Source organism: Bison bison, unplaced genomic scaffold (genome assembly GCF_000754665.1).
Source record: "Bison bison bison isolate TAMUID 2011002044 unplaced genomic scaffold, Bison_UMD1.0 scf7180017864213, whole genome shotgun sequence".
NCBI classification, from domain to species: domain Eukaryota; kingdom Metazoa; phylum Chordata; class Mammalia; order Artiodactyla; family Bovidae; genus Bison; species Bison bison.
The window spans coordinates 7,565,285-7,581,734 of record NW_011494785.1 but is presented as its reverse complement, the minus strand read 5'-3'; the positions used below and the strand labels follow the sequence as shown (position 1 = coordinate 7,581,734).

Below are 16,450 nucleotides of genomic sequence, written 5' to 3'. Positions count from 1 at the left end.
GAAACGCCCAGCGGCCTCAGGACACTTGCGCTGCAGGTCTTCTGTGTCTGGGGAGCAGGCTGACTGCTCAAAGGACTCCTGGATCCTGAGGTGACCTTCTTTCCCACTGCCCGGCCTTGGGACAAGCAGGCGGCTCACCGACATTGGCCACGTAGAGCCTGTTGTTGAGAAGGACTGCCACGACAGCCATGGCTCCTCCTGAGATCTCCTTCTCCAAGGCCTTGAGTCTTTCGAGGATCTTCTGATACTGAGGAGGCAGCTGGTGCTGAGGGACACCCTAGAAGCCATCATGGGGAGTTCAGAGCAGGCCAGGGCCTGGGAGACCATCTCACCCACCTGCCCTCCCTTAAAGAGCGAGCATCTAAGGCCTGTCTGGGACAGAAGCTGGCTGAAGCTCAGAGCAGGTGTCTTTCAGGACAACCAGGCACAACCTCACTTGTGCCGGCTGCCCTGAAGGAGCCTAAAGCATGACGTGAGCAGGCAGGTGACGAGGCCTGGACTGATTCGGGCCAAGGACCGACCTCACAGGGGCTTCTCTCACACCCCTGCCCACCCTAAGCAGAGCCTCAGAGCACAGCTGCTCACAGCTGGCCAACAAGGTCCCTAGAGGACAGAACCATCACCCACCCACATCCCATCAGGAACTATCCCCCTAATGCCTGCTGCTCTGGCCCAGCTGTGTCGATGGCTTGGGAGGGACACAGCAGATGAGTCCTTGCTCCAAGCAAAGACGGGCCTTGCTTCTCCAGGGGCACAGGCTGAGGACATTACCTCGGGCAGCTGAGACTGGAGGCTCGCCTTCTCAGCCAGCGCGTCATCAATGGACTCCAGGAAGCTCCTTTCCACCACATCAAAAGCCTGGACGCAGGGGACAAGGAAGCGAAGGCAGGTTCAAATACCACTGTCAACTGAGGCTGAAACGCCCCTTATTAATAGCAACAAGTCATAGCAACCGCAGGTCACCACGTGATGGGGCTTCACACAGGGGACCGCCAGGCACCACTGCTCCCGCAGAGCAAGGACTGACAGAGACGGCCCCGTGGGGCTGGTACCTTCCAGGAGGCATCACAGAGCAACCAGAGAAGCAAGAGATGGCAGAGAGGCTGAGAGCACAGGCTTGGAGTCAGGCCGCCGGGGGGTGCATGTCAGCTCTGCCCCTGCCGGCCAGTCTCAGCCCCTCCTCTATGACACAGAGCAAGTGCTGCCTGAGAGTCACTGAGAGCATTCCCTCGAGCACCCAGCCCTGGCTCAGAGTGAGTCTAGGTCAGTGACAGCTAATGTCACTGCCACATCCTGAAGGCCCCTTGACACGGGCCATGTCGCCACCTTCCCCAGGGGCAGCAGCTGACAGTTCCTGGCACTGCCCCCGAGTGATCAGGCCTTTGGGTGCCAAGGCAGGAAAATGGCTGGGAAAGCTGTTCTCGAGGAACCAGAATCCACCATTCTCTTCTACAATTAATGCCTTGGGACCTGCTTCCAAAAGGAGATGCCAGGAGGAGAAACTCCAGAACCGCAGCAAGCAGGAATGCAGAACTGGATGGAAAACGACACCAGCCAACCAGGAGTGAGGGGCCACCGAGGCCGAGCATCTGAGCCACATGGAAAGAAAGGGGTCACCCTAAACACCCTGCTTCTACCAGGGCTCAGCAACTCCCACCTCAGCCCTGGGTCCAAGGTGACGCCCATAAGCCCTTCCCCAGGAGGATCTCCTCTGGGCCAACCCTGGAAGTCACAGCCGGCCTGCCTGAGCCCGGTACCTGCAGCAGCACCCGCCGCACGTCGGCCTCGGTGTGCTCAGTGTTGAGCTGGCCCAGCAGGAGCTCCGCCGACAGCCGCTGGGCCACGAAGTTGGTCACCCGGTTGCCATCGTAGCCATTGAAGACCCCGTACAGGAAGCAGTTGTTCTCACTTCTGACAGAGAGACAGGGCAGGAGAGGCCTGAGACCTCAGTCACTCACAGAAGAGTGACTCCAGCTCCAGAGTGAGGGGAGGAGGAAGGGAACTGGGAGACAAAAGACACAGTGGCTGTGGCTTCAAGTGAGCACCTGGGTCCCCACTCTGACCATCATTTCTCTCTGGCCATGACCTTCTGGGATGCCCTCTGCCCCCCGGAGCAGGCCACCTCCCGTGGGCCACACTGTACTTGGTAAGCCCCACGCCAAAGAGCTGCCAAATGCTTTTCTTGCAAGCCTGCTTCTGCTGCCCAGCAGAGCAGTGGCGGCACCTCACCGGAACTTGAGCCAGTTGTCCTCTGGCGGATGGCTCTCGGTGCCCTTGCCGTCAGCGGAGTAGCTGCGGTTAGAAGCTGAGCCGACCCCCGAGAGATGGCAGAGCGGCAGGTCATCCGTCCAGCTGGGCTGCTGCTCCTGGGAAGGACACCAGGACACCAAGACGCATTACCTTCTCGCCAAGGGCAGACCCCACCTCATCTTTTCTTCCCCAGCAAAAACCTAGCAGGCCTAAAGCCCCACCCAGAAGGTTCCACTTCCTCCTGGAAAACAACGACGCGGGTATGAACACACACCTGCAGAAGGGTTTGCATGGTTTCCGTCTAATCCACAACAGTCCCCAAGACACGTGAAAAAGACTGGAGTCCCCAAACGCAAGGTTCAGCACTGGTCTCCAGGAATGTGCTGCTCTACGGACGGAGCACGAGTCAGACACACAGACACAAGTGAAGGAAACTCCCAGCGTAAAACTCCCCTCCCTGGTGGTCCCCACTTCACACTGCAGTCCCTTGGGCGCTGGTTCAAACTGCAGATTTCCAGGCCCCTCCCACAGAGTGTCTGATCCTGGTGGGGCTCAGGCTGTCTGGCTGAGTACAGGTAGCTCTTCCCAGGGGACTGATTCAGACACTTGAGAAACTGACAAAGCTCAGCCTCACTCTTCCTGGTACTAGGGTCTCCACCCCTGGTTCCTGCTTCACCCTGGTGCCCAGTCCCATCTGCGCCCACCCCCACATGCTTCTCTACTAGTACCAAATGCTTGGAGTGCCCTGTCCACATCTCACTCTTTCTTCCTGTGTGGAACAGCCTCTTTGTCTAATAATTCTCCACGTCCTTCGGGACTCTGGCTAGGGAGTCAGCACCTCCAGAAAGCCTTCCTTAGGAAGATCTCCCCCAGGCTTGGCTGCCAGCCCTCTTGCGTATCTCTACTACACCCGGTCCCCCAGCCCTGCCTGTGTCTAACTCCCATTCTACCCCATAGGTCTCAAAGCAGGCTGTTCAGTACAACCCAGATGGAGCCTTAAAACATGCACAGAGCTGTCCAGGAGCCAGCTCAGACTCTGCATTTCCTCAATCTCCTTGGGGGACACTCTGAACACCTGCATTCTCTAAGCCCCGGAAACGACCCTGACACGAGGCACAGGTGTGATCCACGCCATCTCACTGGAAGCCTCCCCTGTACCCGGCCCCTACCTGAGAGCTGTGCCTGGTTCACAGAGGCATTCCTGTGCCCACCGTGTTGAACTAGAGCAAACTAAAACAGCTGGGAAAATCCAAGTTCAGCTCAAGGAGAGTAAAATTTGGATTGAAAGCTTTACTGAAAACTGAACAAGCACGAATACTGTGCACAACTTCTTTCAAGTCAGCACTCACAGTCTTCAAAAAAGGATGTGAAAACCACTTCAGCTGGCTTTTGCAATCAGATATGTAAAACGCCTGTGGTTTAGCTTTTGTGGCCCATTTCATCTTTGTTTATTTACATATTGACAGGGAGGGACTTTATGGCTTTTTTTTTTCCATTTTAATTGCTTCTATGCTGCATTTATTTCAGCACTTTAGTTGTATGCTTTGCACCATGGAGCAACTTCAGCAGGCTGTGGGAGTTCGTTTTTATTTTTAAATTAGCCTATAGTAACACTGCCTTTCTGGTGGGTAGGTCTATGAATTTTAACACTTGTAGAGATTTGTGTAACAAACTGAGACACAGAACAGCCACAACTGAGACAAGGAAGAGCCCAGCAACCCCAAACGTGCCCTCAGGTGCCTCTTTGAAGCCACACCCTCCTCTAACTCCTGGCAACCACTGACCTGTGCCCCATCACTATGCAGTCTTTTCAAGAATGCCATAAATGAAATCACGTGGTACATAACTTTCCCCCTCTTTTACTGCGGTTAACACATAGAAGATAAGCTTTATCATTGTAACCGTTTGTGAGTGCGCCTCTTACTGCTATTAAATAAATCCCCAATGTTGTGCAGCACCACCACTATCCATCCCCATAACTCCTTCCATCTTGTGAAACTGAAACTCTAAACCCATCAAACAAAAACTCCCCGTTCTCCCCCTCCACCAGCCCCAGGCCACCACCACTGTACTCCAGGTCTTTAAGGGTATGACCTTTTGACGCTGGCTTCTCCTGCTCAGCATTATGCCTCTGAGTGTCATCCAAGTTGGTGCCCGCATCCACAGGTGGTGCCTTTTTATTGTGGAGCAGTATTCCATCACACGCATGTGGTAGAGTTTATCCATTCGTCCCCTGAAGGGCATCTGGGCTGTTTCCAGTTTTGGGCAATTATGAAGAGAGCTATTATAAACACTCATGGGCAGGTTTCTGTGTGAACATAACTCTTCATATCGCTAGGGTAAATACCTAAGAGTGAGACTGCTGTTTAACTTTGTAAGAAACTGTCAAACTGTTTTCCAAAGCGGTGTACCATGTGCATCCCACAGGTAACGCACAGGAGCTCCAGGTGCTCTACATCCTCACCACTACACGGTACTTTTTTTTCTTTCTTTAATTTAGGCATTCTGAGAAGTGTGTACTTACATCCCATCACATCTTTAATTGGCATCTCCTAATGACTAATAATGATGTGGAACAGCTTTTCATGTACCTTTTTCGTCATCCACATTTCCTCGTTGAAGCATCTGTTTCAGTCTCATGCCCATGTTTTAACCGAGTTGTTTTAACTGCTGAATTTTGCGAGTTCTTTATATATCTTGGATAAAAGTCATCCCTTGCATATGGGATTTGCAAATATCCCCCCAGTCTGTAGCCTGCTATTCCATTCACTTACTAGTGTCTTTTGAAAAGCAACTTTTTAGCTTTAGTGAAATCCATTTAATCATTTTTTTCTTTCATGGTTCATGCTCTTGATGTCATGTCTAAGACCTCTCTGCCCAGTCCCAGGTCAAGAGATCTTCTGTTTTCTTCTGAAAGTATTATCGTGTTATGTTTAGACCTGTGATCCATTTTGAGTTAATTTCTATATAAGGCAGGAGATTTCAGTCCATTTTTTTTTGCAAATGGATGTCCATTTTTTCCAATACTATTTGTTGAAAAGATTATTCTTTCGCCACTGAATTATCTTTGCATCTTTGTCAGAAATTAACTGGCCATACTTGTATCTGGACTCTGTTCTACTCTGTTGATCTATGTGTCTATCCCTCGACCAACTCGATGATCTTGATTACCATGACCTTAAGTCTATATTTAAAATCTACATTATAAAATTGGTTAATGTGATACCTCTAACTTGAATCTTTTTCAGAACTGTTTTGGGTATTCTAGTTCCTTTACCCTTCCCTATAAATTTTAGAATCGGCTTGTCTGTATCTACCAGAAAATTCTGCTGGAGTTTTTACTGGAATTGTTTTAAATCTATAGATCAATCTGAGGAGATGTGATACCTTTGCTAGGTTGAATTTTGCAATTCATCAACACGGTATATCTTTAAATGCCCTTGTGTTTTCTTTACAGGATTTTTTAAAAATACACACAATTTCACCACAAGGGCTAAAAAACTATGCTCTAACAACAGAAAATATGACTGAAACCTGTCAGTGGAATAGGAACAGCAGTAAGAGCTGAATTTCTGCTCAGCTCTGGTGCTGCTGGATGTTTATTAGACTGGTGCGAAAGTAACTGGTTTTGCACTGTTGATGAACTTTGCTGTTTGATACTGGCATATATCCTTAAATAAATGTGCTTATGTTATACATCATTTTAATGCACATTTCTCCCTTTATTTTTTTTTTGCTAATGACTTATTACTGCTGTTTATTTTATATTTATTTTAGACTAGGGAAATGATGTTAGACACAAAGAAAATTCAAGTGATTTTCTTATTCAAGTTCAAAATGGGTCATAAAGCAGCAGAGACAACTCGCAATATCAACAACGCATTTGGCCCAGGAACTGCTAACGAACTAACGAATACACTGCGCAGTGGTGGCTCAAGAAGCTCTGCAAAGGAGACGAGAGCCTTAAAGATGAGGAGCGTGGTGGCCGGCCATCGGAAGTTGACAATGACCGATGGAGAGCCATCATCAAAGCTGGTCCTCTTACAAGTGCACAGGTAGTTACTGAAGAACTCATTGTCGACCGTTCTACAGTTATTCGGCATTTGAAGCAAATTGGAAAGGTGAGAAAGCTCGATAAGTGCATGCCTCATGAGCTGGTCACAGTCAGAAAACTCATTGTTTTGCTTGGTAGGTGGATTCTTTACCACCGAGACACCAAGGAAACCCTTAAAATCATCATTTTGAAGTGTCGTCTTCTCTTATGCTAAGCAACAACGAACCATTTCTCACTTGGATTGTGATGTGCAACAAAAAGGATTTTATGTGAACAACTGGCAATGACCAGCTCAGTGTCTGGACTGAGAAGAAGATCCAAAGCTTCTTCAAACTTATACCCAAAGACAAACCTGTACCAAAATAAAAAGGTCATGGTCACTGTTTAGTGGTCTGTTGCCTGTCTGATCCACCATAGCTTCCTGAATCCTGGTGAAAACATTACATCAGAGAAGTATGCTCAGCAAACAGATGAGATGCACTGAAAATTATAACGCCTGCAGCTGGCACTGGTCAACAGAAAGGGCCCAATTCTTGCCCGACAATGCCCGACCACACGTCATACAACCAACACTTCAAAAGTTGAATGAATTGGGCTATGAAGTTTTGCCTCATCTGCCATGTTCACCTGACCTCTTACCAACGGACTACCACCAAGCATCCTGACAACTTTTTGCATGAAAAATGCTTCCACAACCAGCAGGAGGCAGAAAATGCTTTCTAAGAGTTCATCGAATCCCGAATATGGACTTTGACGCTACAGGAATAAAGACTTATTTCTCATTGGCAAAGATGTGCTGACTTTAATGGGCTGTAGTGTGCTGACTATTCTGGGCCTCCCCTGTGGCTCAGGCAGTAAAGAGACTGCCTGCAGTGCGGGAGACTGGGTTTGATCCCTGGGTGGGGAAGATCCCCTGGAGGAGGGCATGGCAACCCTCTCCAGTACTCTTGCCTGGAGAATCCCTATGGACAGAGGAGCCTAGAAGGCTACAATCCATGGGGTCGCAGAGTCTGCGTAACTGAGTGGACTAAGTCACAGCACATTTTGATTAATAAATGTGTTTCAGCCTAGTTATAATGATTTAAAATTCATGATCCAAAACCGCAATTACTTTTTCACCAACCTAATAACTCTCTTGACAGGTTGAGCTACAGGGAAATAAAACAAAACAAAAAACTCCTTTATGGTAATTCAAAATTGTTTCTTGCTCTAATCCTAACCTGTCTCATTTAAAAGCAACAAAAATGTCTATTTTAATGTAAGTGCAAGCTTGACTCTCTGGAATCCCCATACAACATTACATGAAGAAACTATATTTGATTAATACATATATTCATTCAACAAATATTTACTGAACATTACAAAAGGCTGACATTACCCCAGCTGCTGTGGACACAGCAGAAAAAATAACCAAGGGTCCTTAACTTGAAATTTCCTTGCTAGGGAGAAAGACTTCAAACACGTTATACAATGAATAAACAAGGCACTTGTAGACAGGGCAATGCGCTACGGAGAAAACACCTCAGGGTAAGGGGACAGACGGGGATGGGCAGGCCTCTTCTAGACAAGGACGTTAAAGGAAGACTGCCTGGGGAGGTGACCTCTGAGACAGACCTGAATGATGATGGAGCAGTGGTCATTTCAAGGAGCCTTCCAGTTAGAGGGAACAGTACACTCGAAGACCCTGAGGCAGAACATAAAATGAGCAGGGTTAAGGGAGCATGAGGCTGGCATCGCCTCTGCAGTGAGTAGCAGGACAAGTAGCTTGTTCCTGTGTTCACACACACGCATGCACGTGTGTGCCCAGGTGGGGACAGAGGAAGGCCTTTCAGGCCACAAAAAGGAGTTCATTGCCAAGGAGTTATTTTTCCACAAAGAGATGTTGCCCTAAGCCCATGCCCCACAACTACTGAGCCTGTTCTCTCTAGAGCCTGTGAGCCGCAACTCCTGAGCCCACGTGCTGCAACCACCGAAGCCTGTGTCCTGCAACAAGAAGCCACGACGAGAACCCTGTGCACCGTGATGAAGAGCAGCTCCAGCTCACCGCAACGACAGCGAGCCAGAGCACAGCAACAAAGACCCAGCACAACCAAAGGTAAATTAATTTTAAAAAAAGAGAGAAAGAAATATGTTGCCAATCATCCCGTATTATCTTAGACCTGATCAACATATCTTCATCCCCAAGAACCTCACAAAGGTCTCAGGAAACCTGGCAAGTAAATTTTCACAAGAAACTCCTTTTCTAGGGTCTCTCTCTTGCCTCCACCTGGGATGAAGTTAAGCACAAGAATAAGCAGAGGCATAAAAGCAACTCCTCAATCATGACGGTCACTTGTCCTCTTGAAAAGATGGGCCAAGAAGCCAATATTTGGTGCCCCGAAATGCCATTAACTGTTTTAAAGCATGGGAGAAGACGTTTACACGTTCTAGAACCCTGCCTGTGATTAGCACTGAGATTAAGATGGACTAAGCTCGTCCTCTGACATGAGATGAACAATACAAATGTGTCACCACGATGCGAAACCTGCCACCCATGCTGCAACCGCCGTGCTTCCCCTGCCGCTTCCTAACTCCCACGAGGCACAGACACAGTTTTCCAGGGACTTGAATCTTCCCAACACATTCATACTTTCCAGCAAAAAATAAATTATCACCCAAGCACTTATGGCCCCACTCAGCACTGACAAATGCACTATGAGAAAGACTGGTACGTTAGTTTCTCTCACAGGAAGGAAATAAATTCAGGTGGATGACTGGGGAACTCGCCACGTCAGTGTGTCGTGGCAGGGGAACGGTTCATGTAAAAGCACCTCACACACACACAAAAAAAGCACCTCACGATGGGAGCACACGATGCTGCTCTCGGGAGCAGGCTGACGCCGCACTGGCGGTTGCAGCCGTGTGTGGCTGACGTGAGCACAGCAAGCTCCCCAACCCAGAGACTCTGTGTCTGACAGTGGTCAATCTACTCAGCAAGCACCTTACTCTTTAGAGTATTTATGCCTAGTGTCTGGATACTTAAACAATGTCGAGTGCTTTTTCTGATATTTGATTTTCATAATGATGAGCTAGTGATATTTTGGAAATATATTATTTTATTAACTGGCAATCAGTGTTTAGGTCAGTGGGTAAGTACTCCAGGGCTATTTTTATTTAAAGGCAGTCTTTGTCCATAAAGACACTTAAGGAAACTGTAATCGATGGATATTTTCTTAATGTGCCATTCTATGTATACTTCAGTCAGTCCTAACACCAGCGTCTTACTGCATAAACACAAGAGGTATTCGTGTTCAGATCAGAAACATGGCAAGGATACTGCAACCTCCATCACTTAACAATGAATTAGAGGTATTAGCACATGCAATTAGACAAGAGAAAAGGAGGAGGGCTTAAGACTTGGAAAAGACACACAGTTATCTCTATCTGAATTTGATATGACAATACTTGGAAATCCCAAAGAATAAATAATAAAACCAACTCAAAGGAAATAAATAAAGGTGGTAGGATAGAAAATCAACACAAAAAGTCAAAAGCCTCCATACACCTAAAGAAAAGATGGGCATGTAGCCTCCACGTGAAAATTCCAGTGTCTAGAATAGCAAAATCTTTTCTCTCTGAAGTTCTCGAGTCAGTCCCCTGCAACCACACTCCTGTAGAGGGCTTTTAAACCTAAATTTTTATCGGTTGGATTATATTGTAATGCTTTCATCTCAGCCTTCCAGCCTGTTGACACAGTTTTGAATTTCACCCTTTGACAGATGGACAATCTCACTCAGCTGTCTTGTACAGATAAGGCCTGCTACAGAGTGTTCCAAATGATTTCCAAAAAACTGTGACCAGAACAAAAAGCGTGGAAAGCTAACCCGCTTCTGACAGGAGGTGTCTGCAGCAAACACAGAAGGGAAGTAACACCTCCACTGAAGGTTTATGATACTTGAAAAGCCATGTGTATTTTTGGAGCCTCAAATGAAGAGGTTACTGACCTTAGAGGTACAGTCCCAGAAACAAGCACGCACTTGAAAACTATTCATGCATATGAACCATGCTGAGCAAAGCTCTTATTTCACACTGGCACTCTTGAAACACTGAGTTTCTAGACAACTTAACTTGGTTTGCTATTTAAATAAAGAAAAAAAGAAACTCAAAAGAATTACCCAAAAAGCATATTAAAAAGTATCTATGGTAGGGCTGGGCCTTCCCCTTTCTGTCTTTCTAAGTCCTGCCCATCCCCAAAGGCCCTGCTCAAATCTAACTGGTGCTGGAGGCCCGTGCTCCCCAAACCTCAACCATCTACTCACTATCTTCAACAAATTACCCACTTCATGTTTTTTCTTTTTAATATTATTAACTTATTAGGCTGTGCAAGGTCTCAGCTGCAGCACGTGAACTCAGTTGCAGCATGTGGGATCTAGTTCTCTGATCAGGGATAGAACCTGGGTCCCCTGCATTGGGAGCATGGAGTCTTCGCTACTAAACCACCAGGGAAGTCCTTCATGTTTCTTCTTTAATTTGCCCTTTTTTTTTTATTCAAATGGTTTCATTTTTAATGTGAACTTGTTAGTATTATAAGTGGATAACATTATTGCCTGCCAGATCTTGACCATGATAAAAAGGAAAACAAAACAAGGTTAGGAAATTCTAACTGATCTCTTGGCCCACTGCACTGTGAGCTGAAGCCCTGTTCTCTCTGTTGAAAAAAGGGAGATTAGCAAGAATCAGAAAGATGCTTGGTCCTATGTACATACTAGTCTATCTCTTGAGAGCATCATTAAGTTTGAAAGAGAACTAAAGAACAAATAACTTTCATAAGTAGCAATGAGTTTTATACCAGCACACACTGACCACCTCATGAACGTGTCCTAGGCTCTGGGAAAATCCTGCCCAAGGCGGCGGGGCCCTTTCCCTGAGCAACCGGGTACACTGGGCACCTGCTCCCTGGCCATTAATTCTTTGGCTTTGCGGCAACTCTCAGGTTGTAGCCTGGTACTGTTAATTGGCCCCTTTATTTCACTGATTCGAAGACATGTATTTTCAACATTTTTAGTATCTCGGCAGTTGGTGTATTACAAGTTAATCAGTAGTGTGCTTTCTTTCTTAGTAGCATATAAAATAATGATGTGTCCTTACAAGCAATATCTTAGACCCGATGACATCTGGGCAATTTCTCAGGTACCTAGACTGCAGTCCCCACGGCAGCTCAAATGTTCAGTAACAAGCCTCCAGAGAATTCCAGGAGGTGCTGCCCATGTTGGAGTGGGAGAGTATTGGGTCCCCCCTGATTTCAGCAGTGGCCCCCAAAATCATTCTCACCCCGCTGTGGCTAAGTAAGCTTCAGTTCTATTCTCCCCACTTTCTCCACCTCCATGGGGATTATCCACACCAAGTGTTCCCTGCTGATTCTATTAAAACCCACCAGACTGCCTACCCTCTTGCTTCCTTCCTCCACATTTCTGAACAGTTTTCGGAAAGGTCATTTATTTTCTATTCACACAAACCACCCACCCCTCCACCCGGCACCCGCTGAGGCATGCTTTATCCCCCGCCTGCAAATGCCAGGCCCGAAGCGCCAGCAGCAAGCAGCACTTGAGCGCCTGAACACGAGTCGTGAGAAGCTGGAAAGGGGGCATCTCACGGCTCACAGCGCTGAGTAAACACGTGCAACTGTGAGCACGGCCCACTCAGCTCTTTGATAGGTTACAAATTCATTTCTCACAAGAAAGAATCTCTTTCAAAAAGCCTAATTTTGACTGTGAAGGCGTTTCCAAAATTAATATTTTGGTATACATTTCTCTAGTGATTCAACTGTATTTAACCCTTTAAGGGCATTACACCTCGTGCACATATATTTATGTATTAGCACCTCATGTACATATGTGACCATGTCACGTAAAATACTCCATACAACTCCCTGTGGAGACTCATCTCAAACTCCTGGGCAGCAGAAGTGGACAAAAGCATGATTCCAAGTTCAGGCCACAGCTTGAATATCAAATTATTATATGAAAAGGCCAAGTGTTTTTGTGGCGAAAGCACCCGGATTCCTTAGAGGCAAAAAAGAAGCTCAGAAAGGGAGAATAAAGCCCGCAGGAAGATGACTCCGGGCAGGCGGGGGGACAGTTCCCTCTCTCCAAAAAGCCTAAAACACCCTGACGCCTCCTGCCGTCTCCATCTTTCTGAATGACCTCCTTTTCCTTCCCTGCTTCTCTGGGAGCAACTCCACTCCTGGCGCCCACATCTTTCACTAGGGTTTCCATCAAAGATTCTCTGTTTTCATCAGAGATCTAGACCTGATACACTCTTAAAGGGGCTACTAATAATTGCGGAGTTTACTGTGCCCTAGAGCAGCTAGACAACATTTTGATGGTGATGAGATGGCTACAGGTGATGACCTAAAGGATGTTTTCACTTTAAGGCTGTATTGTTTATTTTCATACACACTGTAGGGGGTGGGAAATACGGCTAGGACTTGGGATATCATAGATGTAACTGCTTAGGAAAAAACTGGTTTCAAGTGAACTGTTTTACAATTAAGCAAGTAATGGTTTAGGCAAACTCAAACTAGTGATTCCCCCTGCCCCCAAGGTCCCCCACCTCAGTAAACGGCACCACTGTTGTTCCAGTGAAAACCTTGTAGTCCTTCTCAACTCTTCTTCCTCTGTCCCACACCCACGCCTGATCTGCCAGCAAATCCTATCAGCTCTTCCCCGAAATGCAGTTAGAACCCAGCACTCCTCACCACCCCTCTGCCATCGCCGGCCAAGCCTCGGTCATCTCACACCCGGACGACCAAGAGCACCGCGCACCACGCTTCCACTCTCGCCGCTCAAATGCCTGCCTCTCTACGGAAGGCTCCTGCTCCCGCCACAAGTCAGATCGCTTCATGCCTCGACTCAAACCTGAGAGTGTCACGTTGCACTTAGCACAGAACCCAGAGCTCACATGAGGATCCACAAGGCTCCCTCAGACGTCAAGCATCTACCACTCCCCGAACACACTCCACTCCACTGCAGCCATGCTGGCCTCCTGATGATCTTCGAACAGGAGAGCCTTTGCATCCCTGTTGCCTCATGCAGAAATACTCCCTCCTACCGGCCCGTGCATCTCATCAAATGTCAAACAATCTTCCCCGACCACTCTCTACAACAGGCCCTCCATCATCCTGTCTGTGAATCCTGCCTATTCTTCCTCGTATCACTTCCTGTGTTATATCCCAGAAACTGTAATATCATATACAGTCTGTACTTACTGTTTCCTGTCTCCCTTCCCAGAACATAAGCTTCATGAGGGCAGAGTCCCCTGCCCCTACCCAGTGCCTGCCACACAGTGAGTACTCGGTGACACCGGAGGAAAAGAAATGCAGACTTCATTCAGAGCAGAATTGAAGGTGGAGGTTCATGGCTGGAGCATAACCACACCAGGTCAGGCATGTAACATGTTTATTTAATACTAACAACACTCCTGGGAGTACCCTTGGTTGAGGAAACCAAGGTTCAGGGAAGTTAAGTGAAAAATCAAGGTTCAGGGATGCTATGTGACTTGCCCAAGGCCATACAGGACTGGTGAGCTGTTTTATCAGGCTGTGAAGGGCCCATGTTCTTTTGAAGCTACTTCAAAAGCTCCTCTTCTCTTCGAAAGACCTTTCAAGGCACTACGCCACCTGGGGACCAAAGGTGAAACTCCTCAGGAGGACATGCCATGAGGCGCTCAGCCATCTGTCAGCTAATCAGCACCCCGCACAGCCCCTCCTGCAAGCCTCCAATGACCTGGCCAAATCAGGCCATCAGCAGCCCCTCTTCACACTGACGGGAGAGTGCCCTCATCACTGTCTCTGTGATGCCTGCTTCTCCACGCAGTGCTGCAAATGCAGTAAGGGTGGACATCTGCCCTATTGATCTTCGGATCCCCAGGTCCAGTAACACAGATCAGCACCCCTTACAGCCACCTGCGGAATGATGCTGTGTGAGCTCCTCTCAGCAAGACTCAGGACAGGGGAGGGCAGGCCAGGCCTAGCACCCGTGCACGGGTGCTGAGACACCCTGTGAGCAAAGACGTCTCTAACGACATTCGGGTGGGAGGGGCCTAATGTGGGCACGCCCACCATTCCTTTGCCTTTCATCATCACGCTATGTGCTTCAAGCTAACCAGCCAACTTTTTAAAATGCGCACCACCCAGGAACACATTCTGGAGCTAGCAAAGCTCGCCTCTGTCTAACCCGAGACACTTGGGCTCCATGACACGGAGAAGGGAGGGAAGTTGTTAGCCACTCTCTTCGGCAAGCCAAGTCAGCCTACAACAGTTACCACTCCAGCACTTGCCACCATCCAGCCGGTATTTCTTCAATGTTTACTACATTGGGGACATTTGCACAGGGGCCCTGCCCTCCTACAAAACAGAAGGCTAGGCCTACCTAACCAACTCAAAGATGAGGCCAAACTGCCAGGCAGCAGTAAAATAAAGGGGTAGCCAAAGGTGTGGAGGGGAAGAGAGCATTCCCCACCAGGGAAGGCTGAGCACTGGACCTGGCTTCAAATGCTTTACTCATTATTTTACAAACAATGTATTAAATGCCCACCCAGTGGAGGCAGGCAATGGTGACACTCTTCACTGTAGATCATAAATCCCTCTCTTCACTTTCCACTACAGGAGGCAGTCAAGTCCACAGACAAGTACAACAGACTGCCATGTCTGAGGAGGACCCAGGTGACTGCCAACCCGCCCTGGCAAGTCAGAATAGGTCCATGGTGCCAACATGCACCATGGACGTGAACGTGAGTCAAAAGGATGCAGAGGCTGGAAGACACCAGTGACAAACCCAGGAGGGTCCAGACTGAGAGGAGTGGAATCTCAAGACAACGTCCCCACCTCCCCCACACACAGACTACCTACTCTTACCTAACACCTAAGGAAACTGAGGCCAGTGGAGGAATAGTGAATTAGAACCAGGGTCTGAACCCAGCCATTCCTTCCGTATAACCTAGAGGTTAAGAGAGGTTCTGCAATCAGAATCCCTAACTTTAATCCTGCCTCTGCCACTTACCAGCTGTGTGGCCTTGGGCAAAGGCCTCTGTGCCTCAGTTTCCTCATCTGTAAAACAGGAAGAATTACAGTATCTACCTCACGGGGCTGATATGAAAATTAAACTTACAAACAAATGTAAGGCGACTGGCACAAAGCCTGGAATACAGTAAGCCACACACAACGGGCTGGTGTTGCTATGAGGATTATCGAACGGCCTGCCCAGGGCCCGGGGTGGGCTCGCAGCTCGGGCTCTCTCGGCGGCCGCGCGCTAGTATCCCTGCAGGGTTCAGGACGCTCCCACCCTCCACGCGCCCTTGACGCTCGCGGCAGCTGGACCGCGAATCCGAGCCCCCGACGGCCTGGGCAGCAGCGCGCACGCGCAGGCCTTGCGGGGCTGCACGCGCCCCCCGGTCACGAATGAGGGGGGTGGGCCGGCCCGGGAAACGGGAAGGGTGACGGCCACACCCGGCTAGGGACTGGGAGGCAGCCCAAAGGCGGAGGGGGAGCCGCGCCTGCACCCGACAGTTCCCCCGGGGATCCCAACCCCCAGCCCGAAGAGCGAGTGGGTTCCTCACACTCTGCAGCAGGCTCCTCCTCTGCGCCGCCATCTTGGAGGGACCCCCGCGGACGCGCCCGCCTCCCGGCGGAGCAGTCGAAAAGGGCGGCTAGAGTGGCCCGAAGCCAGTCAGGAGGACCGCGCTATCAGGGAGCATGCGCGCAGCGCCACCCCATGGCCGAAGTAGGATGCGGCCGTAGCGAAGCGAACTGCGCAGGCGCGCTTTTGAATCCTTTCTCCTGTAGGGCAAAAAGCGGGAAAAAGTGCGCTTCCTTTTGCGGTTGCCGCTCATCCTTTATTTGCGAGCATTCTCCAGAATCCGTGTCAGGTGGGGCTCCTAAAAGTTTGGGGTACTTTATGAGCAGTTTGGGAGCGGTTGTTACTCAGTCGCTTAGTTGTGTCCGACTCTGCCACCCCATGAACTGCAGCACGCCAGGCTTCCCGCCTGCCTCCCCGGAGTTTGCTCAAATTCATGTCCATTGAATCGGTGATGCCATCCAGCCAGCTCATCCTCTGCCCTCCCCTTCTCCTTTTGCCTTCCATCATTCGCAGCATCAGGGTCTTTTCCAAT

General features: G+C 48.8%; 1 protein-coding gene across 1 annotated transcript in view; it reads right to left on the bottom strand.

Annotated features, from left to right (window-relative positions):
- TAB1 (TGF-beta activated kinase 1/MAP3K7 binding protein 1) overlaps positions 1 to 15,981 on the bottom strand; it is a 26,178-nt gene extending 10,197 nt beyond the window's left edge. The window contains exons 1-5 of the mRNA XM_010845231.1: positions 15,899 to 15,981; positions 2,230 to 2,366; positions 1,758 to 1,911; positions 772 to 858; positions 139 to 277 (exon numbers count right to left, since the gene is read on the bottom strand). Of these exons, the coding sequence (XP_010843533.1) occupies positions 139 to 277; positions 772 to 858; positions 1,758 to 1,911; positions 2,230 to 2,366; positions 15,899 to 15,931 (550 nt within the window). The 5' untranslated portion in view covers positions 15,932 to 15,981. The remainder of the gene's footprint in view (positions 1 to 138; positions 278 to 771; positions 859 to 1,757; positions 1,912 to 2,229; positions 2,367 to 15,898) is intronic.
- Positions 15,982 to 16,450: the final 469 nt, after the last annotated feature.